The 26,874-nt window shown below is 38.0% G+C and overlaps 1 protein-coding gene and 1 long non-coding RNA gene across 3 annotated transcripts in view; one reads left to right on the top strand and one right to left on the bottom strand.

The window, feature by feature from the left end:
* The window catches only part of WNK3 (WNK lysine deficient protein kinase 3), a 148,034-nt gene that overhangs the window by 5,914 nt on the left and 115,246 nt on the right, over positions 1–26,874 (bottom strand). Inside the window, exon 21 of one of the 2 annotated variants that reach the window (XM_060002198.1) lies at positions 5,556–5,571. The exons of the other annotated variant lie outside the window; for it this stretch is intronic. Coding sequence (XP_059858181.1) covers positions 5,556–5,571 — 16 coding nt within the window. The remainder of the gene's footprint in view (positions 1–5,555; positions 5,572–26,874) is intronic. 2 annotated transcript variants of the gene reach the window in all.
* The window catches only part of LOC132418391 (uncharacterized), an 84,127-nt gene that overhangs the window by 18,632 nt on the left and 38,621 nt on the right, over positions 1–26,874 (top strand). The gene's annotated exons all lie outside the window — the stretch shown is intronic.

Below are 26,874 nucleotides of genomic sequence, written 5' to 3'. Positions count from 1 at the left end.
ATGGGGAAATGAGGCCCAGAAAAAGTAAATTGACATGCCTGAATTCCTTTTTTTTAAAATACATTTATTTATTTTTTATTTTTGGCTGTGTTGGGTCTTCATTGCTGGGCGTGGGCTTTCTCTAGTTGCGGCGAGCGGGGGCTACTCTTCGTTGCGGTACACAGGCTTCTCATTGCAGTGGCTTCTCTTGTTGCGGAGCACGGGCTCCAGATGTGCGGGCTTCAGTAGTTGTGGCATGCGGGCTCAGTAGTTGTGGCCCATGGGCTCTAGAGTGCAGGCTCAGTAGTTGTGGTGCACAGGCTTACTTGCTCCGCGGCATGTGGGATCTTTCCAGACCAGGGATCGAACCCGTGTCCCCTGCATTGGCAGGTGGATTCTTTTTTTTGTTTTCTTTAACATCTTTATTGGAGATGTTAATGCTTTACAATGTTTAATGTTTAATGCTTTACAATGGTGTGTTAGTGGCTGCTGTATAACAAAGTGAATCAGCTATACTTATACATATATCCCCATATCCCCTCACTCTTGCGTCTCCCTCCCACCCTCCCTCTCCCACCCCTCTAGGTGGTCACAAAGCACCTAGCTGATCTCCCTGTGCTATGTGGCTGCTTCCCACTAGATATTTTACATTTGGTAGTGTATATATGTCCATGCCACTCTCTCACTTCGTCCCAGCTTACCCTTCCCCCTCCCCGTGTACTCAAGTCCATTCTAAACGTCTATGTCTTTATTCCTGCCCTGCCCCTAGGTTCTTCAGAACCATTTAAAAAAATTTTTTAGATTCCATATATATGTGTTAGCATACGGTATTTATTTTTCTCTTTCTGATTTACTTCACTCTGTATGACAGACTCTAGGTCCATCCACCTCACTACAAATAACTCAATTTTGTTTCCTTTTATGGCTGAGTAATATTCCATTGTGTATATGTACCACATCTTCTTTATTCATTCATCTGTCGATGGACACTTAGGTTCCTTCCATGTCCTGGCTATTGTAAATAGTGCTGCAATCAACATTGGGGTACATGACTCTTTTTGAATTACAGTTTTATCAGGGTATATGCCCAGTAGTGGGATTGCTGGGTCATACGGTGGTTCTATTTTTAGTTTTTTAAGGAACCTCCATACTGTTCTCCATAGTGGCTGTATCAATTTACATTCCCACCAACAGTGCAAGAGGGTTCCCTTTTCTCCACACCCTCTCCAGCATTTATTGTTTGTAGATTTTTTGATGATGGCCATTCTGACCGGTGTGAGGTGATACCTCATTGTAGTTTTGATTTGCATTTCTCTAATGATTAATGATGTTGAGCATCCTTTCATGTGTTTGTTGGCAATCTGTATATCTTCTTTGGAGAAATGTATATTTAGGGCTTCTGCCCATTTTTGGATTGGGTTGTTTGTTTTTTTGACATTGAGCTACATGAGCTGCTTACATATTTTGGAGATTAATCCTTTGTCAGTGGCTTCATTTGCAAATATTTTCTCCCATTATAAAGGTTGTCTTTTGTCTTGTTTATGGTTTCCTTTGCTGTGCAAAAGCTTTTAAGTTTCATTAGGTCCCATTTATTTATTTTTGTTTTTATTTCCATTTCTCTAGGAAGTGGGTAAAAAAGGATCTTGCTGTGATATACGTCATAGAGTGTTCTGCCTATGTTTTCCTCTAAGAGTTTTATAGTGTCTGTCCTTACATTTAGGTCTTTAATCCATTTTGAGTTTATTTCTGTATACAGTGTTAGGGAGTGTTCTAATTTCATTCTTTTACATATAGCTCTCCATTCTTTTACATGTAGCTGTCCAGTTTTCCCAGCACCACTTATTGAAGAGGCTGTCTTTTCTTGATTGTATATTCTTGCCTCCTTTATCAAAGATAAGGTGACCATATATGCGTGGGTTTATCTCTGGGCTTTCTATCGTGTTCCATTGATCTATATCTCTGTTTTTGTGCCAGTACCATACTGTCTTGATTACTGTAGCTTTGTATTATAGTCTGAAGTCAGGGAGCCTGACTCCTTTTTTCTTTCTCAATATTGCCTTGGCTATTTGGGGTCTTTTGTGTTTCCATACAAATTGTGATATTTTTTGTCCTAGTTCTGTGAAAAATGCCATTGGTAGTTTGATAGGGATTGCACTAAATCTGTAGATTGGCAGGCAGATTCTTAACTACTGCGCCACCATGGAAGCCCCATGCCTGATTCTTGCAATTAGATACCAGCAGAGCCAGGCCCAGAATTCTAAAGCCTAGAGAGCCTATAGAGAAGCCTATAGAGAAGAACTTTTTCTTTTAATATACCATACTGACTTTCGACAATCTTCAGAAAACTAGAATCTCATTTAAATTTTTGTTTACCAATATTTCTGTTTATTATTGATAAAAACAATGTCTATCTAGAATAGCAGAAATAAGAAGGCAGATGCTTTTGTTAGCCTCATGAGTTCTGGAGTACAAGATGTCCAAATAGATGAAATAAATCACTTACAGATGTCTTCATCAGTGAAAAGTTTCCTAATCTGAACATCACACTGTCTTTATATTATTTAGTACTATTACACAGGCTAACTAAATCATTCTCATAGAAAAGATTCATAAAGTTCCTCTGACTGATTTACAAGTCAAAACTTACAGAGTGGGTCTAAAATGAATTTTAGTAAATGCAGTTGTGAAATGTAAGCACAGTAACACTTCCACAGATTTAATTAAATAAACATGTGAAAATATCTTGTACAATTGTTATGGGACTTTTTTTTAATTGTGAAAAACTATAAAAATGTAAAAGATAATGCAAGAAGCCTACATATAAACACTTTCAAAGTACTTTTCTTTATATTCTTTGAAACTCATAACAGGCCCGTGATACAGGTTCAGCAAGTATCATTCTATTTTGGGGATGGGAAGACTGGAATCCAGAAAGTAAACAGCTGAGGTTATACGCTGGGGTTAGAACCCAAGTATCCTGACTATTTGGTCAGTGTGCTTTCCATTGTACCATGCCAATCCATGCAACAAACTGGGAAAAGGATAAGAAAATTGCTTAATAAGGAGGAACATGATAATCTCAATGACTGCTTATGCATAGTCTGTCATTCTCTATGACCCTTGTGCTACTGAAGGCTTAGAGTCAAGGAGATTAAAAGTTAAATGGACATAGGGAACTATACTCAATATCCTGTGACAAACCATAATGGAAAGAATATGAAAAAGAATACACAGATATATATATATATAGATATATAGATATATAGATATATGGCTGAGTCACTTTGCTGTACAGAAGAAATTAACACAACATTATAAATCAACTATATATACTTCAATAAAATTTAAAAACAAACAGAAAAAAAAAAAAACAAGGGAAGTCTGAGAAAAACTGCCAAGAGGAGCTTAGAGACATGACGCGTAAATATCAGGTGGTATCCTGGATGGGATCCTAGAACAGAAAAAGAATTTATGCAAAAACTAAGGAAATCAAAATAAAGTGTGGAATTTTTTTTTTTTTTTTTTGTGATACGCGGACCTCTCACTGTTGTGGCCTCTCCCGTTGCGGAGCACAGGCTCTGTACGCGCAGGCTCAGCGGCCATGGCTCACGGGCCCAGCGGCTCCACGGCATGTGGGATCTTCCAGACTGGGGCACGAACCCATGTCCCCTGCATCGGCAGGTGGACTCTCAACCACTGCACCACCAGGGAAGCCCAAAGTGTGGAATTTTGTTCATAAAAATTAAATGGAAATATAGTAGTGAAAATTGCTTAAGAAGAGTTTAATGAATTAAGTGGAACATATTCTCATATAGAAAAGTGTTTTACAAAAATAATGTTTACTAATTTTGAGTAACCATGATGTACTAAAAGGACGTACCAATCTTGTTGGAATTCCTACTTTTTTTTTTTTGAATTCCTACTTTTTTAAAACTTAAAACCCAAGGACACACAAGTCAGCCTATAATAAAAGTATCATTTTTTCCTGTTATCCCTCTGCACATTCATGTGATTCTCTGCCAACTCCAGTGAGCAAACAAATAGCACAACAATGTTGGGAAAGACTTTGGAACTGAAGCCTTTATAGATTGTGTTCTTAACCTGGAAAAATGTCAGCAGGTAGAAATAAAAAGCAGACGATAGCCAGAAACATATACATATTAGTGCCAGCATTTCTGCCCACCCAACTAATCTGAAGGAGTATTTTTGTGCTCATTCCCCTTTAGTTTCTTTTAAAAAATAGAGCTAAGTTTGAATGTCATTCATTTAAGAACATTTCTGCACTAACGGAAAACCCAACGTCAGGATTCTTCTTGTGTACAAATCTGGTGGAACAAGTGATCTTATGCACTCAATTGGCGGGCAATGATGGCTGCTGCACTAGTGATACAGTTGCCAACAAGTAGAGGAAGAAATAACAAACCGAAACAAGTATTTATTTTTCTTTTATTGAAGTAACATTGATCTATAACATTATATAAGTTTCATGTGTACAACACTGTATGTCTACTTCTGTATACCCTACTGAATGTTATTCAGTGCCTAACTATTCCGTTAGGCACATTTATTGACTGATTTCATTTGAAAGTTATTCATATCATATTAAAGTTCACAAACCAGAAATTACCCAATGAATGCACATTAAAAGAAGTACTCTTCAAATGTGTTTTATGATAGGTAGTAACATAACTTCAAAGGTGCTCTTTAATATTCATTTCTTATTGATGAAATGAGTAAAATCAGAGTTCAGTCCTTGGTGTTCTTTTTTGTTTTCCCCCAAGGTGATTCCTATATTCAGATAGTTCCAGCGATCACCCAACTGCAAATGTTTCCATCTCTTATCTCAAATCTTGATGTCTCTTCAGTCCAACCTCACAGCCAACTCCCAAATTGTTTCTCCAATTCAATGTCAATAAATTCTTCAATTAAATACACCTGAAGTCAAGCCTATCATGGTCTAAGCATGACAGTTTGCCTAAATCTTATATTTCTTTTAAAGATACCATATTTTTTACAAACCACCCAGTCTCAGACTCTTTGGATCTCTCAACAAACACACACATATCCAGTTTATTACCACATCGTGGCAAATCATCCTATACAGCATCTCCTGTCTGTTTTCACTTCCATAGTTCTCTAAACTCTTAATCATCTCATATATGGACTGCCATGATGGCAATGATCTAAACAGATTCACTCCCTGGTTCTAGCCAATACATTCTTCACATTGCCACCAGAGTAGTACCAGTTAAATGCTGTTTTCAGCATTTCATTCCTCTCCTCCAAAAAGCCCCCCAAAACGCAAACTTTAACAGTTTCTTAGTACTAACAATAGTGGGTTTTCAACTTGTTTCAGTGGCAAACTCCTTGGTAGTCATGATTGTCTTTGCAGAAAATGCAAACATAGATTATCTTATTTATTATCCTTGAACATCATATCATTTATTAAGCTTAAATACATAATAATGTGTTAGATTAAATATATTATCTTACATCAAACCATAGTACAGATAAGCTGTGGCAGTTGCCAAAAATTAAAAAAAAAAGTGTGGGGGAAAAAATCTTCTAATGTAAACTCTCCATTTCACCCAACTGTTACATTCTCTTTCTCCCAAATACATCTCACATTTTACGATTTGCATGCCTTTATAACATGCAATTCTACCTACTGACAATACTCTTCACACTCCATTTCATCAATTTTAATCCGGTCCATTTACCTTTCAACACCAACTCAAATCCTACTTCCTGAATGAAACAGTCTCAGACCACTATCGCCTTTGACGATCTCTCATTGCCTCCTTTCAATCCACTGAAGACAGGATGTCTGGTATTGGGAGGCAATGCAGTATAACAGTGAAGAGCCAACACTTTGGAGTCAGACAGATTTGCTTAACCCCACTAACTGTAGTCTCCTTGCCTATAAGGACAGACTAACTTCTACCTACTTTAGAGATGTTTTGAGGATTGAGATTATGTAATGCGATTATGTTTCAGGGCTCCCAAGACCACTCACAGATTTACTGATTCCATAGACGGTCTTACAGAACTCAGCATATAGTTGTGCTCATAGCCAAGTTTGTTACAGCAAAAGGATGCACATAGGATCAGCAAGGGAAAAATACACAGGATTCTAGAGAAATTCATGCACAGACTTCCCTATGCTTTCTTCCTATGGTGAGGGAGCATTCTTGAGTATGCTCCTTTCTCTCAGCAACAAAAAATGGTAAGTTTCCGGTCAGGGAAGCCCAGTAGAGACTCAGTGCCCAAGGTTTTTATTTGTGACTGGTCATGTAGGCACCTTTTGCCTAGCATTTACCAAAATGCCAGACTCTAAGAAGGAAAACAGGTATTCGGCATAAATCACATTATTTGTACCAACAATCTAGGCAACGTGAGCTATACTTATCAGTTAGGGAAGAAAGGGAAACCAAGTTCCTGCACACCAGCCAAGGTCCAACCTTGGAAACAGGCCTTTCTATAGATAGCAGTCTTGTGCCTGCTATGTTAACTCTTTTCTGCATAGTTTAGCACAGTGCTCATATTATAAGTTAACCACATACCTAAATTGTAGATACCATTACATGCAATATCCTGCATCAGTTCATGTTTCTCACAAAATAGGTATACCTGTGTGTAGGGAAAGATGGACGTGGATCTTTGTATATATGTTAAGGCAGTGCTTCTTAAAATGTGTTCTGTGAAAAGTGGGTTCTCTGGTAAAACTGTTTTGGGACATGTACATTTATTTCCTTTCTTGAAAATTCTCAATTCATATTAGCACATTAAAGGATCTAAGAGAGTCTACAGTGAAAAAATGGTTTTTATATGATTGACTCCAACATTTCCTATTTGACCATACAACACCTATTAACTCCTTGCTGACAGCTTACAAAATGCTGCGCTAAGGCCAACAAATGTGTCCACCAATCTTGGCCAAATGGGGAAAATATGAAATGTCAGCAAGCTTTGAAAGAGAGCTATTAGAACTAGAAATATGAAATCACTTGGTTCTGTGATAGTCAATGAAGTAATAAAACCACTAGAAGGTATGTGTGGAACACCCTATCTTTGCAAACTTGGCTTCAATGAATTCTTAAAAGAAAGAGAAAATGAAGATAATTTAGTTCCCATTTAGGGAAATAATATTTTCATATTAGGTCTGCTTAGGAATCAATCTAAACATTTTAGTAAATAAGTTAATTTAATGGAAGTTTAATAGTTAGATACTGTCATTTCTATCTGCTAAAAAATAATTTATGGCTTCTAGCATGACAGAGTGAGGAGGTTTTCAAATCCTCTCCCTCAAAAGCAGTAATAAAACTGGACAGAACTCTCAAAAACAACCATTTCAGCAATCTGGAATTTGCCCAAAGTCCTACAACAAAATCGAAAGTGTTACTCATGAAAACTACTCAACTTTTAAGAACTGTGTAATCTGTGGCGTTTTTGCCCATGGCTGTTTCTGTTACCTCTGCACCAGCTCTTTTTGCTCAGCAATTCAACCGCAGCAGGACAGGCTGAGAAAACAATAAGCTTTGCTACTGCTGCCAGAGGTAATTCACTTGATTTGGAGCTTTAGAAGCAGTGTCTCCATTAACCTGAGGTTAACAGGGAGACCTGGGAAGTGAGACAACCATCGCAGGCTTGATCAATTCTCCACATATCTCAGGTTGACTGGAATATCGTCACATGCACAGCATAAACTCGAGGGCCCAAACCATACACACATCACTGGCTGACAGAGCCTGAACATGCAAGGAGGAGGCATGAGAAATCCTAGAGGAAAATGAAAGCTAGAAAATGGCCTCAAGTTTAAATGAGTTTCCCAGGCCAGGCCACACATAGATCCAGTAGCAGAAAGTGGAAGCCCTTCAGGCTTGAGGTGTTTAAAAGTGCAACCTCTGATCAATCTCTGGCTGAACACTAAGTAATGCAGATATAGGGGTCAATCCCAGGAAGTCAAGCTTAAAAATAAAAACTAGGGGGGAAAACTGAGCAGAGACATCAGCAGCTATACACTGCGGGGCAAACGGGCTTAACATATTTAGTCTCTCCATAAAAGCTGGACAGACTACATGGAGCAGCAATCTGAGGATTGTGAAGAGTTAATAGTAGCAGGTGAATAGGGAATAAAACCAAAATTCAAAGTACCATTAAAATAGCAGTGAGTTTACCAATTTTTCCTATCTGGTATCCATGGCTAATCTAGAAGCAGGCACTGGGGTATTCAAAGAGAAATCTCTAGAGAAAATCCTCTACTTTTGGCATGAAAAATGGGAAAGGGAACTTCCAACATTCTCAAAATGTATAGAAATTCCTATTTTTTCTTCTTTTCTCTGTACTCTCTCCCCTACCCCCAAGCAATCCTGTGGTGGGAAAGTCCCTGGAAGCTCATGGAAGCCAAACTCTGAGGGAGGGGACCCCTCCCTTCTGATCAGTGGCGTGAGTTATGGTTCCATGACAGTGAAGACAATCACTGTTGCTTTACTGCTGTCTCTAATCTCCCAAACCTTGGCCCTAAACATGTGCACAGTGGTAGGTGTGCACAAGAGAGCGGAGTAACTAAAATCCCAGATTTCTGGCTGAGGAACAAAAAAAGGAGTCACTGGGAATCAGAAAGTACTGGAGGTACTGCAGGGAGGGAAGAACTGAGAAAAGTTATTTTTGAATTCCTGGATTTACTACTGAGCTGTGCATACATGAATCCAATCCTATTCAGCATACCAAACACATGAAAACTGAAAGAACAGACAACTTCCCAAGACTGAGACCCACTAGGAGACCCACATGTGGGATAGGTCCAAAAAGCACCACAGAGGCAAAGCAAATGAACTGACATTAGAACAACAGAACACAGAAGACAGGTTGGAACTCATAAGGTAAAAATAACTGGGTCAATTACCTCCTATAACAAAAATGTCAACATTCTACATAGGATTTTAAAAAGACACCAGAGTCCTAGAATATTCAAAATGTCCAGGATAAAATTCAGTATGACTTGGCATACACAGAACCAGGACAATTTCAACTCATATGGGAAAAGATAACCAACAGATACTAATTCAAGGACAATACAGATGTTGGAATTATCTGACAAAGACTCTAAAGCAGCTATTATTAAAATGCTTAAATAGGTAATCACAAAAACTACTGAACCCAATGACAAAACTGAAAATCTCAACAAAGAAATAGAGAAGAACATAAATGAAATTTTAGAACCAAAAAATATATAACAACCAAAAAAACCCATCAAAAAACCTCCTTGGATGAACTCAATAGCAGAAGGGAGATGACAATAGAAAATTCAATTTTTTCCCAGTTTTATTGAGATATAAGTGACATAAAGTACGGTATAAGTTTAAGGCGTACAGCATAATGATTTGAATTACATACATCATGAAATGATTACCACAATAAGTTTAGTGAACATCCATCATCTCATATAGATACCAAATAAAAGAAAGAAATTTTTTTCCTTGTGATAAGAACTCAGATTTACTCTCTTAAAAACTTTCATATAACATACAGCAGTGTTAATTGTACTAATCATGTTGTACAGTACATCCCTAGTACTTATTTATCTTATAACTGCAAGTTTGTACCTTTGACCACCTTCGTCACCACACAAAGATACTATATTTTTGTTTTTTTCGTTTTTGTTTTTTTTTTTTTTGCGGTACGCGGGCCTCTCACTGTTGTGGCCTTTCCCGTTGTGGAGCACAGGCTCCGGACACGCAGGCTCAGCGGCCATGGCTTACGGGCCCAGCCACTCCGCAGCATGTGGGATCTTCCCGGACCGGGGCACGAACCTGTGTCCCCTGCATTGGCAGGTGGACTCTCAACCACTGTGCCACCAGGGAAGCCCTGTATTTTTTTTTTTTGACTATATTTCTCATGCTGTACATTTCATCCCTATGACTCATTTATTTTCTAACTGGAAGTTTGTACTCATTCCCACCACCCCCCAGAAAATTCAATTTAAACAACAGAGAAATAAGACAAAAAACAAACATGTACAGAAACTAAGGGACCTATAGGACAATAGCAAAAAGTCTAAAATCTGTGTCATCAGAGTCCCAGAAGGAGAGTGAAAAAAAGAGCATGATAAGAAAAAAATATCTGAAGAACTACTAGCTGAAAACTTGCTAAATTTGGGAAAGGACATAAACCCACATATTCAAGAAGCTCAGTGAACTCAAAACAGAAATAAACACAAAGAAACGCATGCCTACATATGTAATTGCTGAAACTGAAACAGAAAAATTGCTGAAAATTAAAGAGAAGAAAAATTCTGAAAGCAACCAGAGAAAAACAATGCATTTTATACAGGAAAACAATGATTGAAATTTCTAGGGATTTCTCATCACAAACCATGGAAGCTAGAAAGAAGTGGCATAATATTTTCAAAATGCTAAAATACGTTGTCAACCCAAAATTCTGTATACAGCAAAATTATCCTTCAGGAATGAAGGCATGAAAAAAGACATTCTCAGATGAAAAAAAGTTAAGAGAATTTGTCACCAGCAGATCTGTTCTAAAAGAGACACTAAAGGAAGATCTTCAAACAGAGGGAAATTATATGAGTAGGAAACATGAAAGAGCAGAAATGAAGGAAGACCAACAGAAGTGGTAGATATCAGGGTAAATGTATTCTTTTCAGTTCTGAAACTCAAGCAAAATGAAAATTATAACACCGTGTGATATGGTTTTTCATATATGTAGATGGAATACTTAAGACAGTTTATAGAAGGAAGAAATCTATATGGATGTAAGGTTTCTACATTCCTCTTGAAGTAGTAAAAGATTGATTTTAAGTAGACTGAAAAGTTATAATCCCTAGAACAACCACTTAAAAGTGTACAAAGAAATAAAGAAAAAAACATAATAGATAAATTAAAATGGAATACTAAAAGTACATTCAAATAAACCAAATGAAGGTAGGAAAGGAGAAGGAATAAAAAACAAACAGAAAACGGATTTAAAATATGGCAGACCAAAATCCAAACATATTGATCATTACATTCACTATAAATGGTTCTAAAATATTTGAAAGAGATTGCAAGAATGGATTTTTTTTAATGTGACCATAAGCTGTCTGCAAGAAACTCACTTCAAATATAATAATACAGGCAGGTTAAAACTAAAAGGATGAAAAAGATACACCATGCAAACAGTAACCAAAAGAAAGATGGAATGCATATTTAATATCAAAGGAGACATCAAAGCAAGCAAAAATAACCAAGAATAAAGAGGGATATTACATAATGATAAAAGTCAATTCACCAAGAAGACGTAACAATGCTGTGTCTGTAACTAACAAAATACCCTCAAAATACATGAGGCAAAAACTGACAGAATTGAAAAGAGAAAAAGACAAATCCTTAATTACAGCTGGAGTCTTCTACACTGTTCTCTCACTCAACAATAGAAGTAGTGCACAGCAAATAAGCAAGGATATAAAATAATTGAATAATACCATTCAAACATCTAGATCTAACTGACATTTATAGAAAACTCCACTAAACAACAATAGGGTATACTTTATTTTCAAGTGCACATGAAACATTCACCTAAATAAAACCATATCCTGGGTCATAAAACAAACCTGAACAAACTGAAAGTAATCAAAACCATTGAAAATATATCTTCTGATCATAATGAAATTGAAGTACAAATTAGTAACAGAGATAATAAGAAAAATCTCGAAACACTTGGAAATTAAACAACACAATTTACCAAATAAACCATGGAACAAAGAGGAAGTTTCAAGGGAAATAAGAAAATATTTGGAACTGAAAAAACCCCTACAATACAACATATCAAAACACAGAGGATCCTAGAGAGCAAAGAATAAACCTTAATGTGTGAAAAAAATTTAAATCATTTAGGAAGTCATAAAGATCCCAGGATGGAATGCATTTGCCAAAAAGTACAGAACTTTACAGCAAAAAGAGTCAATTTTAGCGGCTTCCCTGGTGGCGCAGTGGTTGGGAGTCCGCCTGCCGATGCAGGGGACGCGGGTTCGTGCCCTGGTCTGGGAAGATCCCACATGCCGCGGAGCGGCTGGGCCCGTGAGCCATGGCCGCTGAGCCTGCGCGTCCGGAGCCTGTGCTCTGCAACGGGAGAGGCCACAGCAGTGAGAGGCCCGCGTACCAAAAAAAAAAAAACCAAACAAGAGTCAACTTTAATGTATGAAATTTAAAAAAATCATTTAGGAGGCCAGGGGCTCTCAGGATGGAATGCAGAATGTGACAAAAGAATCTAATCATATTACAAATGTATGAAGGAATCTCACATAAAGGAGTACAGGAACAAGTGCTGACCTACATAACTTTGGAAAAGAGTGGCACCTATAATATTAAAGGCAAAAGAAACTATTCATAAGCACTGCATTCTAGTTGATAAAGGTATTTCCCACTGGGGCATAAATGAACAAATCTGAAACCACTATACCTTATACTGGAATTGGACAATTAAATAAATAGATAGGGGATGGTGAGAGCCTCTCACTGTTGGACTGGGAGTTTACAGATAAACAAGGGAAGAAGGCTATATAATCCGTATGGTAATGGATTAAAGTTGGAGATACCAATATGAATGCATATTTACCTTAATATAGACACAGATGGTTACATATAGAAATATTCATAGACATGGATATATATCAGTTAGTATGCATAGATATATTTCCTTATCCGTCAGCTAAAAGGGCCTAGAAGCAATGACACCCCAGTAGCAATGAGCACACCAAGCACCCAGATCTTGTTTTCTAACCTAATCTCCGATAAAATGAATTATGGTTCCTTGTGGAAATGGTGGCTTCTAGGAGCAGAAAGTATACAAGATGAGCTTGGAGAATGTTCCACTGCCCGTGTAGGGAAGCAAAACTTGCCACCCCAAAATATCTCTTTGGCTTGTGGATTATTTCAAGCTAAAAATAATCAAGGCCCAAATGACTTGGGAAGAAACTTTGACTTCCCTCTCACTGCCTAAAATAATTTAGATAGAGGACCTGTTTCAATTATAGGGCTATCACCAGAGATATATACAAAGAACAGGGCTAGGTATGGTAGGCTAAACTGTAGGCAGAGCTAAAGATCAGAGTCCACTCTGTGTCCCACTGTCTCTGCATGGCCCAGCAAATATTTGCTTTTCCATCTTCATGTGAATTGCCTTCCTCGCCTTTGAAGTCCCCCAACATCTTCTTTTGTTGTTAGCTAAAGATGGTATTTAAGGTGAGGGCTTCAGTCATTTTGGTGAGTTACTCAGTTTTCCTGGGTCTCTCCCATGTATACATATTTTTTAAAATTTAATTTTATTTATTTTTTTATACAGCAGGTTCTTATTAGTCATCAATTTTATACACATCAGTGTATACATGTCAATCCCAATCGCCCAATTCAGCACACCACCATTCCTACACCCCCGCGGCTTTCTCCCCTTGGTGTCCATACATTTGTTCTCTACATCTGTGTCTCAACTTCTGCCCTGCAAATCGGTTCATCTGTACCATTTTTCTAGGTTCCACATACAGGAGTTAATATACACTATTTGTTTTTCTCCTTCTGACTTACTTCACTCTGTATGACAGTCTCTAGATCCATCCACATCTGAACAAATGACCCAATTTTGTTCCTTTTTATGGCTGAGTAATATTCCATTGTATATAGGTCCCACAACTTCTTTATCCATTCGTCCGTCGCTGGGCATTTAGGTTGCTTCCATGACTTGGCTATTGTAAATAGTGCTGCAATGAACATCAGGGTGCATGTGTCTTTTTGAATTATGGTTTTCTCTGGGTATATGCCTAGTAGTGGGATTTCTAGATCATATGGTAATTCTATTTTTAGAATTTAAGGAACCTCCATACTGTTCTCCATAGTGGCTGTATGCATTTACATTCCCACCAACAGTGCAAGAGGGTTCCCTATTCTCCAAACCCTCTCCAGCATTTGGTGTGTGTAGATTTTGTGATGGTGCCTATTCTAACTAGTGTGAGGTGATACCTCATTGTAGTTTTGATTTGTATTTCTCTAATAATTAGTGATGTTAAGCAGCTTTTCATGTGCTTCTTGGCCTTCTGTATGTCTTCTTTGGAGAAATGTCTATTTAAGTTTTCTGTCCATTTTTGGATTGGGTTGTTTGTTTTTTTAATATTGAGCCGCATGAGCTCTTTATATATTTTGGATATTAATCCTTTGTCCATTGATTTGTTTGCACATATTTTCTCCCATTCTGAGGGTTGTCTTTTCGTCTTCTTTATGGTTTCCTTTGCTGTGCAAAAGCTTTTAAGTTTCATTAGGTCCCATTTGTTTATTTTTGTTTTTATTTCCATTACTCTAGGAGGTGGATCAAAAAAGATCTTGCTGTGATTTATATCAAAGAGTGTTCCTCCAATGTTTTCCTCTAAGAGTTTTATAGTATCCGGTCTTACATTTAGGTCTCAAATCCATTTTGAGTTTATTTTTGTGTATGGTGTTAGGGAGTGTTCTAATTTCATTCTTTTACATGTAGCTGTCCAGTTTTCCCAGCACCACTTATTGAAGAGACTGTCTTTTTTCCATTGTATATCCTTGCCTCCTTTGTCATAGGTTAGTTGACCATAGGTGCCTGGGTTTATCTCTGGGCTTTCTATCTTGTTCGATTGATCTATGTTTCTGTTTTTGTGCCAGTACCATATTGTCTTGATTACTGTAGCTTTGTAGTATAGTCTGAAGTCAGGGAGTCTACTTCCTCCCGCTCCATTTTTTTCCCGCAAGACTGCTTTGGCTATTCGGGGTCTTTTGTGTCTCCATACAAATTTTAAGATTTTTTGTTCTAGTTCTGTAAAAACTTACACTGGCAACTTGACAGGGATTGCATTGAATCTGTAGATTGCTTTGGATAGTATAGTCATTTTCACAGTATTGATTCTTCCAATCCAAGAACATGGTATACCTCTCCATCTGTTAGTATCATCTTTAATTTCTTTCATCAGTGTCTTATAGTTTTCTGCATACAAATCTTTTGTCTCCCTAGGTAGGTTTATCCCTAGGTATTTTATTCTTTTTGCTGCAGTGGTAAATGGGAGTTTCCTTAATTTCTCTTTCAGATTTTTCATCATTAGGGTATAGGAATGCAAGAGATTTCTGTGCATTAATATTTTATCCTGTAACTTTACCAAATTCAATGATTAGCTCTAGTAGTTTCTGGTGGCATCTTTAGGATTCTCTATGTATAGTATCATGTCATCTGCAAACAGTGACAGCTTTACTTCTTTTCCAATTTGTATTCCTTTTATTTCTTTTTCTTCTCTGATTGCTGTGGCTAGGACTTCCAAAACTATGTTTAATAATAATGGTGAGAGTGGACATCCTTGTCTTGTTCCTGATCTTAGAGGAAATGCTTTCAGTTTTTCATCATTGAGAATGATGTTTGCTGTGGGTTTGTCGTATATGGCCCTTATTATGTTGAGGTAGGTTCCCTCTATGCCCACTTTCTGGAGAGTTTCTATCATAAATGGGTGTTGAATTTTGTCAAAAGTTATTTCTGCATCTATTGAGATGACCACATGGGTTTTTTTTGTGTGTGTGTGATACGCGGACCTCTCACTGTTGTGGCCTCTCCCGTTGCAGAGCACAGCCTCTGGACACGCATGCTCAGCGGCCATGGCTCACGGGCCTAGGCACTCCACGGCATGTGGGATCTTCCTGGACCAGGGCACAAACCCGTGTCCCCTGCATCGGCAGGGGGACTCTGAACCACTGCGCCACCAGGGAAGCCCGACCATATGGTTTTTATTCTTCAGTTTGTTAATATGGTGTATCACATTGATTGATTTGCGTATATTGAAGAATCCTTGCATCCCTGGTATAACTCCCACTTGATCATGGTATATGATCCTTTTAATGTGTTGTTGGATTCTGTTTGCTAGTATATTGTTGAGGATTTTTGCATCTATATTCATCAGTGATATTGGTCTGTAATTTCCTTTTTTTTCTAGTATATTGGTCTGGTTTTGGTATCAGGGTAATGGTGGCCTCATAGAATGAGTTTGGGAGTGTTCCTTCCTCTGCAATGTTTTGGAAGAGTTTGAGAAGGATGGGTGTTAGCTCTTCTCTAAATGTTTGACAGAATTTACCTGTGTAGTCATCTGGTCCTGGACTTTTGTTTGTTGGAAGATTTTTTTTTTTTTTTTTTTTTTTTTTTTGCTGTACGCGGGCCTCTCACTGTTGTGGCTTCTCCCATTGCAGAGCACAGGTTCCCGACACGCAGGCTCAGCGGCCATGGCTCCCGGGCCCAGCCGCTCTGCGGCATGTGGGATCGTCCTGGACTGGGGCATGAACCCGTGGCCCCTGCATTGGCAGGCGGACCCCCAACCACTGCGCCACCAGGGAAGTCCTGTTGGAAGATTTTTAATCACAGTTTCAATTCCATTACTTATGATTGTTCTGCTCATATCTTCTATTTCTTCCTGGTTCAGCCTTGGAAGGTTATACCTTTCTAAGAGTTTGTCCATTTCTTCCAGGTTGTCCATTTTATTGGCATACAGTTGCTTGTAGTAGTCTCTTAGGATGCTTTGTATTTCTGCGGTGTCTGTTGTAACATCTCCTTTTTCATTTCTAATTTTATTGATTTGAGTCCTCTCCCTCTTTTTCCAGATGAGTCTGGCTACTGGTTTATCAATTTTGTTTGTCTTCTCAAAGAACCAGCTTTTAGTTTTATTGATCTTTGCTATTGTTTTCTTTGTTTCTATTTCATTTATTTCTGCTCTGATCTTTATGATTTCTTTCCTTTGGGTTTTGTTTGTTCCTCTTTCTCTAGTTCCTTTAGGTGTAAGGTTAGATTGTTTATTTGAGATTTTTCCTGTTTCTTGAGGTAGGCTTCTATAGCTATAAACGTCCCTCTTAGAACTGCTTTTGCTGCAGCCCATAGGTTTTGGATCATTGTGTTTTTGTTGTCATTTGTCTCTAGGTATTTTTTGATTTCCTCTTTGATTTCCTCAGTGATTTCTTGGTTATTTAGTACTGTATTGTTTAGCCTCCATGTGTTTGTGTTTTTTACATGTTTTTCCCAGTAATTCATTTCTAATCTCATGGTGCTGTGGTCAGAAAAGATGCTTGATATGATTTCAATTTTCTTAAATTTACTGAGGCTTGATTTGTGACCCAAGATGTGGTCTATCCTGGGGACTGTTCCATGAGCACTTGAGAAGAAAGTGTAATCTGCTGTTTTTGGATGGAATGTCCTATAAATATCAATTAAATCTATCTGGTCTATTGTGTCATTTAAAGCTTGTGTTTCCTTATTTCTTTTCACTTTGGAAGATCTGTCCATTGGTGTAAGTGAGGTGTTAAAGTCACCCACTATTGTGTTACTGTCGATTTCCTCTTTTATAGCTGTTAGCAGTTGCCTTATGTATTGAGGTGCTCCTATGTTGGGTGCATATATATTTATAATTGTTATATCTTCTTCTTGGATTGATCCCTTCATCATTAGGTAGTGTCCTTCCTTCTCTCTTGTAATATTATTTATTTTTAAGTCTATTTTATCTGATAGGAGTATTGCTACTCCAGCTTTCTTTAGATTTCCATTTGCATGGAATATCTTTTTCCATCCCCTCACTTTCAGTCTGTATGTGTCCCTACGTCTGAAGTGGCTCTCTTGTAAGCAGCATATATATGGGTCTTGTTTCTGTATCCATTCAGCAAGCCTATGTCTTTTGGTTGTAGCATTTAATCCAGTCACGTTTAAGGTAATTATTGATATGTGTTCCTATGACCATTTTCTTATTGTTTTGGGTTTGTTTTTGTAGGTCCTTTTCTTCTCTTGTGTTTCCCACTTAGGGAAGTTCCTTTAACATTTGTTGTACAGCTGGTTTGGTGGTGCTGAATTCTGTTAGGTTTGGCTTCTCTGTAAAGCTTTTGATTTCTCCATCGAATCTGAATGAGATCTTTGCTGGGTAGAGTATTCTTGGTTGTAGGTTCTTCCCTTTCATCACTTTAAGTATATCATGCCACTCCCTTCTGGCTTGTAGAGTTTCTGATGAGAAATCAGCTGTTAACCTTATGGGAGTTCCCTGTATGTTATTTGTCATTTTTCCCTTGCTGGTTTCAATAATTTTTCTTTGTCTTTAATTTTTGCCAATTTGATTACTATGTGTCTCGGCGTGTTTCTCCTTGGGTTTATCCTGTATGGGACTCGCTGCACTTCCTGGACTTGGGTGGCTATTTCCTTTCCCATGTTAGGGAAGGTTTCGACTATAATCTCTTCAAATATTTTCTCTGGTCCTTTGTCTCTCTCGTCTCCTTCTGGGACCCCTATAATGCGAATGTTGTTGTGTTTAACATTGTCCCAGAGATCTCTTAGGCTGTCTTCATTTCTTTTCTTTATTTTTTCTTTAGTCTGTTCCACAGCAGTGAATTCCACCATTCTGTCTTCCAGGTCACTTATCCGTTCTTCTGCCTCAGTTATTCTGCTATTGATTCCTTCTAGTGTAGTTTTCATTTCAGTTATTGTATTGTTCATCTCTGTTTGTTTGTTCTCTAATTCTTCTAGGTCTTTGTTAAACATTTCCTTATTTTATTTATTTTTTTTTTTGCGGTACGTGGGCCTCTCACTGTTGTGGCCTCTCCCGTTGCGGAGCACAGGCTCCGGACGCGCAGGCTCAGCGGCCATGGCCCACGGGCCCAGCCGCTCCACAGCATGTGGGATCTTCCCGGACCGGCACACGATCCTGTGTCCCCTGCATCGGCAGGTGGACTCTCAACCACTGCGCCACCAGGGAAGCCCTGTTAAACAGTTCTTGCATCCTCTCAATCTTTGCTTCCATTCTTTTTCCGAGGTCCTGGATCATCTTCACTATCATTATTCTGAATTCCTTTTCTGGAAGGTTGCCTATCATCACTTCATTTAGTTGTTTTTCTAGGGTTTTATCTTGTTTCTTCATCTGGTATATAGCCCTCTGCCTTTTCATCTTGTCTAACTTTCTGTGAATGTCTCCCATGTATACATGTTATTAAACTTTTGTTTGATTTTCTCCTATTAATTTGTGTCATGTTAATTTAATTTTAGACCAGCCAGAGGAACCTAGAAGGCCAGAGGAAAATTTCTTCCCGCCCAACACCAGTAAGTAAAGATTTGTTCAAAAACAAAATTCTTCAAAATAACTGACCGGTACTCCTCAAAACTGTCAGGGTCATCAAAAACAAGGAAATTCTGAGAAACTGTTGAAGCCAAAAGGAGCCTAGGAGACATGACTGCTAAATATAATGTGGTGTCCTGGATGTGATCCTGGGACAGAAAAAGGATATAAAGTAAAAACTAAGGAAATCAGAGTAAAATGTGAATTTTGATTAACAATCATGTATCTAGATTGGTTTATTAGCTGTGATAAATGTACCATACTAATGTATAAGATGTTAATAATTGGGGAAACTGGGCATGAGAGATATGGAAACTTTCTGTACTATCTTAATAATTTTTGTGTAAATCTAAAAATATCCCCCCAAAATAAAGCTTAATTTTTAAAAATCTTAGTAGATGCAGCCAAAGTAGGGCTCATAAGGAAAATTTATAGCATTACATGCTTGTATTACAAAAAGAAAGGTCTCACATCAAAAATCTAAGCTTCTATTTTAAGACACCAGAAAAACAGCAAAATAAAAACAAGGCATGTAGAAGGAAGGAAATAATAAAGATAATAGCAGAAATCAATGAAATTTAAAATTGGAAAACAACAGAGAAAATCAATAAAAGTACAAATGGATCTTTGAAAAGATCAATAAAATTGATGAACATCTACAAGACTGACAAAGAAAAACAATGATGCAAATTACAGATATCAGGAATTAAAGAGATGATAATACTACAAATATACAAGATATTAAGAAAATAATAATGAACAACTCTAAACACAAAGATTCAGCAACGTAGATGAAATGGACCAAGTTCTCAAAATCCACAAGCTACCAAAACTCAGCCAACAGAAAATTTATAACCTGCATAATCCTGTAACTACTATTCAAGAATTTGAATTTGCAGTTAAAAACCTCTAAAAAAATAAATCTCTGAGCCCACATTGTTTCCCTGGAAAATTCTTCTAGACATTTAAAGAAGAAATGATACTAATTCAACACAAACTGTTTCAGAAAATAGAAAAAGAGGGAGGAGAATGCCTTCAAAAAATGCAGCGAAAGGACCTAGGTGAATTTGCTCTTAAGACAATGAAAATATGGGCAAAACAACTAAAACCAACCATTTCAGAGCTCTAACAATTATCCAAAGACAAAGAACAAAATAAAAATCATTAACCCAGGACAAACTACTGAGGTCTGTGACATTTTTAACTTGTCGTAATTCCCATACCCCTTTCACCCCAGCTCAGTGTTGTGGTAGCCAAAAGCCAGGAACACTGCAGACAATGGAGAAAACAGACCTCTTTTTGAGCTCCCTTAAAAGCACTATCCCCAGAGCACAGTCAATATTTTGTCTGAACTCGAAACAACCTGGGAAAACCTGTATTATTAGTGTGGTGGATATTTGATTTCACTCAGAGTTCAGCTCAGCCCAGCCAGGCATGGGTATGAGGGGCAGGAAGAGGTAGGGGGCTACCTCCAGAGCATTACTGAAACAATAGGAAAGTGCTGGCAACAAATCAGATGCTTAAGGCTATGATTTCAGTTTGGGCAAATAAGATCCTGGTCTAGAATTTAAAAACAATGTTAGGACAACTAAATGACTATAGGAAAATTTGAAAACCTCTGACATATTCCTGGGAATATAAATCTCTGCCATACCAGGAAAGACCTGAAAAAGGAGAATGGACTAGTCATTCAATTCTGGCTCGATTTGAGTTCCTGGGCAAGCAGGAAGTAAATTCAAAGGATATCTTGCAAACTAAAGCCTGAAGGTGTGCCTTCTCACAGAGATTTTCTTGACGACAACCAGACAAGGCATTTAATAAAATATTCTGACCAATTATTGGTTCACCACTAACTGTACTGGCCCAGGTGTGAACTCTAGCATACCAGGCTTTAAAAATTTTTTTTAGAAATTTTTTACCTAGCAAAGAACTCAATGGCTAGCAAAGAACTCAGGGAATACAGAATTAGTAAAGGAAAATCACTAAACAAATAAACAGAGAGACCTTCAAGATGGCAGAGGAGTAAGATGTGGAGATCACCTTCCTCCCCACAAATACATCAGAAATACATCTACATGTGGAACAACTCCTACAGAACATCTACTGAACACTGGCAGAAGACCTCAGACTTCCCAAAAGGCAAGAAACTCCCCACGTACCTGGGTAGGGCAAAAGAAAAAACAGAGACAAAAGAGTAGGGAAAGGGCCTGCAGCACTGGGAGGGAGCTGTGAAGGAGGAAAAGTTTCCACACACTAGGAAGCCCCTTCACTGGTGGAGATGGGGGGTGGTGGGGGGGAAGCTTCGGAGCCACGGAGGAGAGAACAGCAACAGGGGTACAGAGGGCAAAGCAGAGAGATTCTCGCACAGAGAATCAGTGCCGACCAGCACTCACCAGCCTGACAGGCTTCTCTGGTCACCCACCAGGGCGGGGATGGGGGTGGGGGCTGGGAGCTGAGACTCCGGATTTGGAGGTCAGATCCCAGGGAGAGAACTGGAGTTGGCTGCGTGAACAGCCTGAAGGGGACTAGTGCGCCACAGCTAGCCGGCATGGAGCCAGCAGATCAAATATCCAAAATCAACTCGATGTACCCTGCATCTCTGGAATACCTGAATGGACAACAAATCATCCCAAAATTGAGGCGGGGGACTTTGGAAGCAACTGTAGACTTCGGGTTTCCTTTCTGCATGTAATATGTTTCTGGTTTTACGTTTATCTTAGTTTAATATTTAGAGTTTATTACCATTGGTAAATTTGTTTATTGATTTGGTTGCTCTCTTCCTTTTTAATTTTGTAATATATAGAAATATATACTGTTTTCCTTTTTCCCTTTTTGTGAGTGTGTATGTATATACTTCTTTGATTTTGTCTGTATAGCTTTGCTTTTACCATTTTTCCTAGGGTTCTGTCTGTCCTTTTTCTTTTTCTTAGCATAGTTTTTAGCGCTTGTTATCATTGGTGGATTTCTTTAATGGTTTGGTTGCTCTTTCTTTCCTTTTTTTATGAATTTAAAATTTTTTTAATTTTAATAATATATATTTTTTCTTTTAATACCTTTATTTTATTTTATTATTTTTTTCTTTCTTCCTTTTTTGTCCTCCCTTTTACTCTGAGCGGTGTGGCTGACAGGGTCTTGGTGCTCCAGCCGGGTGTCAGGCCAGTGCCTCTGAGATGGGAGAGCGGAGTTCAGGACATTGGTCCACCAAAGACCTCCTGGCTCCACATAATATCAAATGGCGAAAGCTCTCCCAGAGATCTACATCTCAACGTTAAGACCCAGCTCCACTCAATGACCAGCAAGTTACAGTGCTGGACACCCTATGCCAAAAAACTAGCAAAACAGGAAAACAACCCCACCCATTAGCAGAGAGGCTGCCTAAAATCATAATAAGGTCATAGACACCCCAAAACACACCACGAGACACGGTCCTGCCCACAAGAAAGACAAGATCCAGCCTCATCCACCAGAACGCAGGCACCAGTCCCCTCACCAGGAACCCTACAAAACCCACTGAACCAACCTTAGCCACTGGGGGCAGACACCAAAAACAACAGACACTATGAACCTGCAGCCTGTGAAAAGGAGACCCCAAACATGGTAAGTTAAGCAAAATGAGAAGACAGAGAAACACACAGCAGATGAAGGACCAAGGTAAAAATATTAAATGGAAAAAATACTAAAAGCAGCAAGGGAAAAACAACAAATAACACACAAGGGTATCCCCATAATGTTAACAGCTGATCTTTCAGCAGAAACTCTGCAAGCCACAAGAGAGTGGCAAGACATATTTAAAGTGATGAAGCGGAAAAACCTACAACCGAGATTACTCTACCCAGCAAGGATCTCATTCAGATTCGAAGGAGAAATTAAAACCTTTACAGACATGCAAAATCTAAGAGAATTCACCACCAGCAAACCAGTTTTACAACAAATGCTAAATGAACATCTCTAGGCAGGAAACACAAGAGAAGGAAAAGACCTACAATAACAAACCCCAAACATTTAAGAAAATGGCAATAGGAACATACATATCGATAACTGCCTTAAATGTAAATGGATTAAATGCTCCAACCGAAAGACACAGACCGCCTGAATGGATACAAAAACAAGACCCGTATATATGCTGCCTACAAGAGACCCACTTCAGACCTAGGGACACATACAGATTGAAAGTGAGGGGATGGAAAAAGATATTCCATGCAAATGGAAATCAAAAGAAAGCTCAAGTAGCAATTCTCGTATCAGACAAAATAGACAAGAGACACAGAATGACACTACATAATGATCAAAGCATCAATCCAAGAAGAAGATATAACATTTGTACATATTTATGCACCCAACATAGGAGCATCTCAATACATAAGGCAAATGCTAACAGCCATAAAAGGGGAAATCAGCAGTAACACAATCACAACAGGGGACTTTAACACCCCACTGTCACCAATGGACAGATCATCCAAAATGAAAATAAATAAGGAAACACAAGCTTTAAATGATACATTAAACGAGATGGACTTAATTGATATTTATAGGACACTCCATCCAAAAACAACAGAATACACTTTCTTCTCAAGTGCTTATGGAACATTCTCCAGGATAGATCATATCTTGGGTCACAAATCAAGCTTTGGTAAATTTAAGAAGACTGAAATCATATCAAGTAATATTTCCGACCACAACACTATGAGACTAGATAACAATTACAGGAAAAAATCTATAAAAAATACAGACAAATGGAGGCTAAACAATACACTACTAAATAACCAAGAGATCACTGAAGAAATCAAAGAAGAAATCAAAAATACCTAGAAACAAATGACAATGAAAACACAACGACCTAAAACCTATGTGATGCAGCAAAAGCAGCTCTAAGATGGAAGTTTATAGCAATACAATCTTACCTCAAGAAACGTCTCAAATAAACAACTTAACCTTATACCTAAAGCAATTAGAGAAAGGAGAAGAAAAAAACCCCAAAGTTAGCAGAAGGAAAGAAATCATAAAGATCAGATCAGAAATAAATGGAAAAGAAATGAAGGAAACAATAGCAAAGATCAATAAAACTAAAAGCTGGTTCTTTGAGAAGATAAACAAAATTCATAAACCATTAGCCAGACTCATCAAGAAAAAAAGGGAGAAGACTCAAATCAATAGAATTACAAATTAAAAAGGAGATGTAACAACTGACACTGCAGACATACAAAGAATCATGAGAGATTACTACAAGCACCTATATGCCAATAAATGGACAACCTGGAAGAAATGGACAAATTCCTAGAAAAGCAAAGTCTTCCAAGACTGAACCAGAAAGAAACAGAAAATATAAACAGACCAATCAAAAGGACTGAAACTAAGATTAAAAGATCTTCCAAGAAACAAAAGCCCAGGAGGACTAGATGTCTTCACTGGAGAATTCTATCAAATATTTAGAGAAGAGCAAACACCTATCCTTCTCAAATTCTTCCAAAATATAGCAGCGGTAGGAAGATTCCCAAACTCATTGTAGGAGGCCACCATCACCCTGATACCAAAATCAGACAGAGATGTCACAAAGAAAGAAAACTACAGGCCAATATCACTGATGAACATAGATGTAAAAATCCTGAACAAAATACTAGCAAACAGATTCCAGCAGCACATTAAAAGGATCATACACCGTGATCAAGTGGGGTTTATCCCTGGAATGCAAGTATTCTTCAATATATGCAAATCAATCAATGTGATACACCATTTTAACAAACTGAAGGAGAAAAACCGTATGATCATCTTAATAGATGGAGAAAAAGCTTTTGACGAAATTCAACACCAATTTATGATACAAGCCCTCCAGAAAGTAGGCATAGAGGGAACTTACCTCAACATAACAAAGGCCATGTATGACAAACCTACAGCTAACATCATTCTCAATGGGGAACAACTGAAACCATTTCCAGTAAGATCAGGAACAAGACAAGGTTGCCCACTCTCACCATTACTATTCAACATAGTTTTGGAAGTTTTAGCCACAGCAATCAGGGAAGAAAAAGAAATAAAAGGAATCCAAATCAGAAAAGAAGTAAAATTGTTACTGATTGCAGGTGACATGAAACCATACATAGAGAACTAAAGATGCTACCAAAAAACTACTAGAGCTAGTCAATGAATTTGCTAAAGTGTCAGGATGCAAAATTAATGCACAGAAATCTCTTCCATTCCTATACACTAATGATGAAGAATCTGAAAGAGAAATTAAGGAAACACTCCCATTTACCATTGCAACAAAAGAATAAAATACCTAGGAATCAATCTACCTAAGGAGACAAAACACCTGTATGCAGAAAACTATAAGGCACTGATGAAAGAAATTAAAGATGATACAAGTAGATGGAGAGATATACCATGTTCTTGGATTGGAATAATAAACATTGTGAAAATGACTCTACTACCCAAAGCAACCTACAGATTCAGTGCAATCCCTAACAAACTACCAATGGCATTTTTCACAGAACTAGAACAAAAAACTTCACAATTTTTGTGGAAACACAAAAGACCCCGAATAGCCAAAACAATCTTGAGAAAGAAAAACGGAGCTGGAGGAATCAGGCTCCCTGACTTCAGACTATACTACAAAGCTACAGTAATCAAGACAGTATTGTACTGGCACAAAAACAGAAATATAGATCAATGGAACACAACAGAAAGCCCAGAGGTAAACCCACGCACATATGGTCACCTTATCTTTGACAAAGGAGGCAAGAATACAGTGGAGAAAAGACAGCCTCTTCAATAAGTGGTGCTGGGAAAACTGGACAGCTACATGTAAAAGAATGAAATTAGAACACTCCTTAACACCATACACAAAAATAAACTCAAAATGGATTAAAGACCTAAATGTAAGGCCAGAAACTATCAAACTCTTAGAGGAAAACATGGGCAGAACACTCTATGACATAAATCACAGCAAGATCCTTTTTGACCCACCTCCTAGAGAAATGGAAATAAAAACAAAGTAAACAAATGGGACCTAATGAAACTTAAAAGCTTTTGCACAGCAAAGGAAACCATAAACAAGACCAAAAGACAACCCTCAGAATGCAAGAAAATATTTGCAAATGAAGCAACTGAAAACGGATTAATCTCAAAAACATACAAGCAACTCATGCAGCTCAATATCAAAAAAACAAACCACCCAATCCAAAAATGGGCAGAAGACCTAAATAGACATTTCTCCAAAGAAGATATACAGATTGCCAGCAAACACATGAAAGAATGCTCAACATCATTAATCATTAGAGCAATGCAAATCAAAAGTACAATGAGATACCATCTCACACCGGTCAGAATGGCCATCATCAAAAATTCTACAAACAATAAATGCTGGAGAGGGTGTGGAGAAAAGGGAACCCTCTTGCACTTTGGTGGGAATGTGAATTGATACAGCCACTATGGAAAACAGTGTGGAGGTTCCTTAAAATACTACAAATAGAACTACCATATGACCCAGCAATCCCACTACTGGGCATATACCCTGAGAAAACTGTAATTCAAAAAGAGTCATGTACCAAAATGTTTATTGCAGCTCTATTTACAATAGCCAGGACATGGAAGCAACCTAAGTTTCCATCAACAGATGAATGGATAAAGAAGATGTGGCACATATGTACAATGGAATATTACTCAGCCATAAAAAGGAACGAAACTGAGTTATTTATAGTGAGGTGGATGGACCTAGAGACTGTTATACAGAGTGAAGTAAATAAGAAAGAGAAAAACAAATACCGTGTGCTAAT

The sequence above is a fragment of the Delphinus delphis genome, chromosome X (assembly GCF_949987515.2).
Source record: "Delphinus delphis chromosome X, mDelDel1.2, whole genome shotgun sequence".
Taxonomy (NCBI): domain Eukaryota; kingdom Metazoa; phylum Chordata; class Mammalia; order Artiodactyla; family Delphinidae; genus Delphinus; species Delphinus delphis.
Note: the sequence above shows the minus strand (reverse complement) of the source record. Positions and strands in the feature narration are given on the sequence as shown.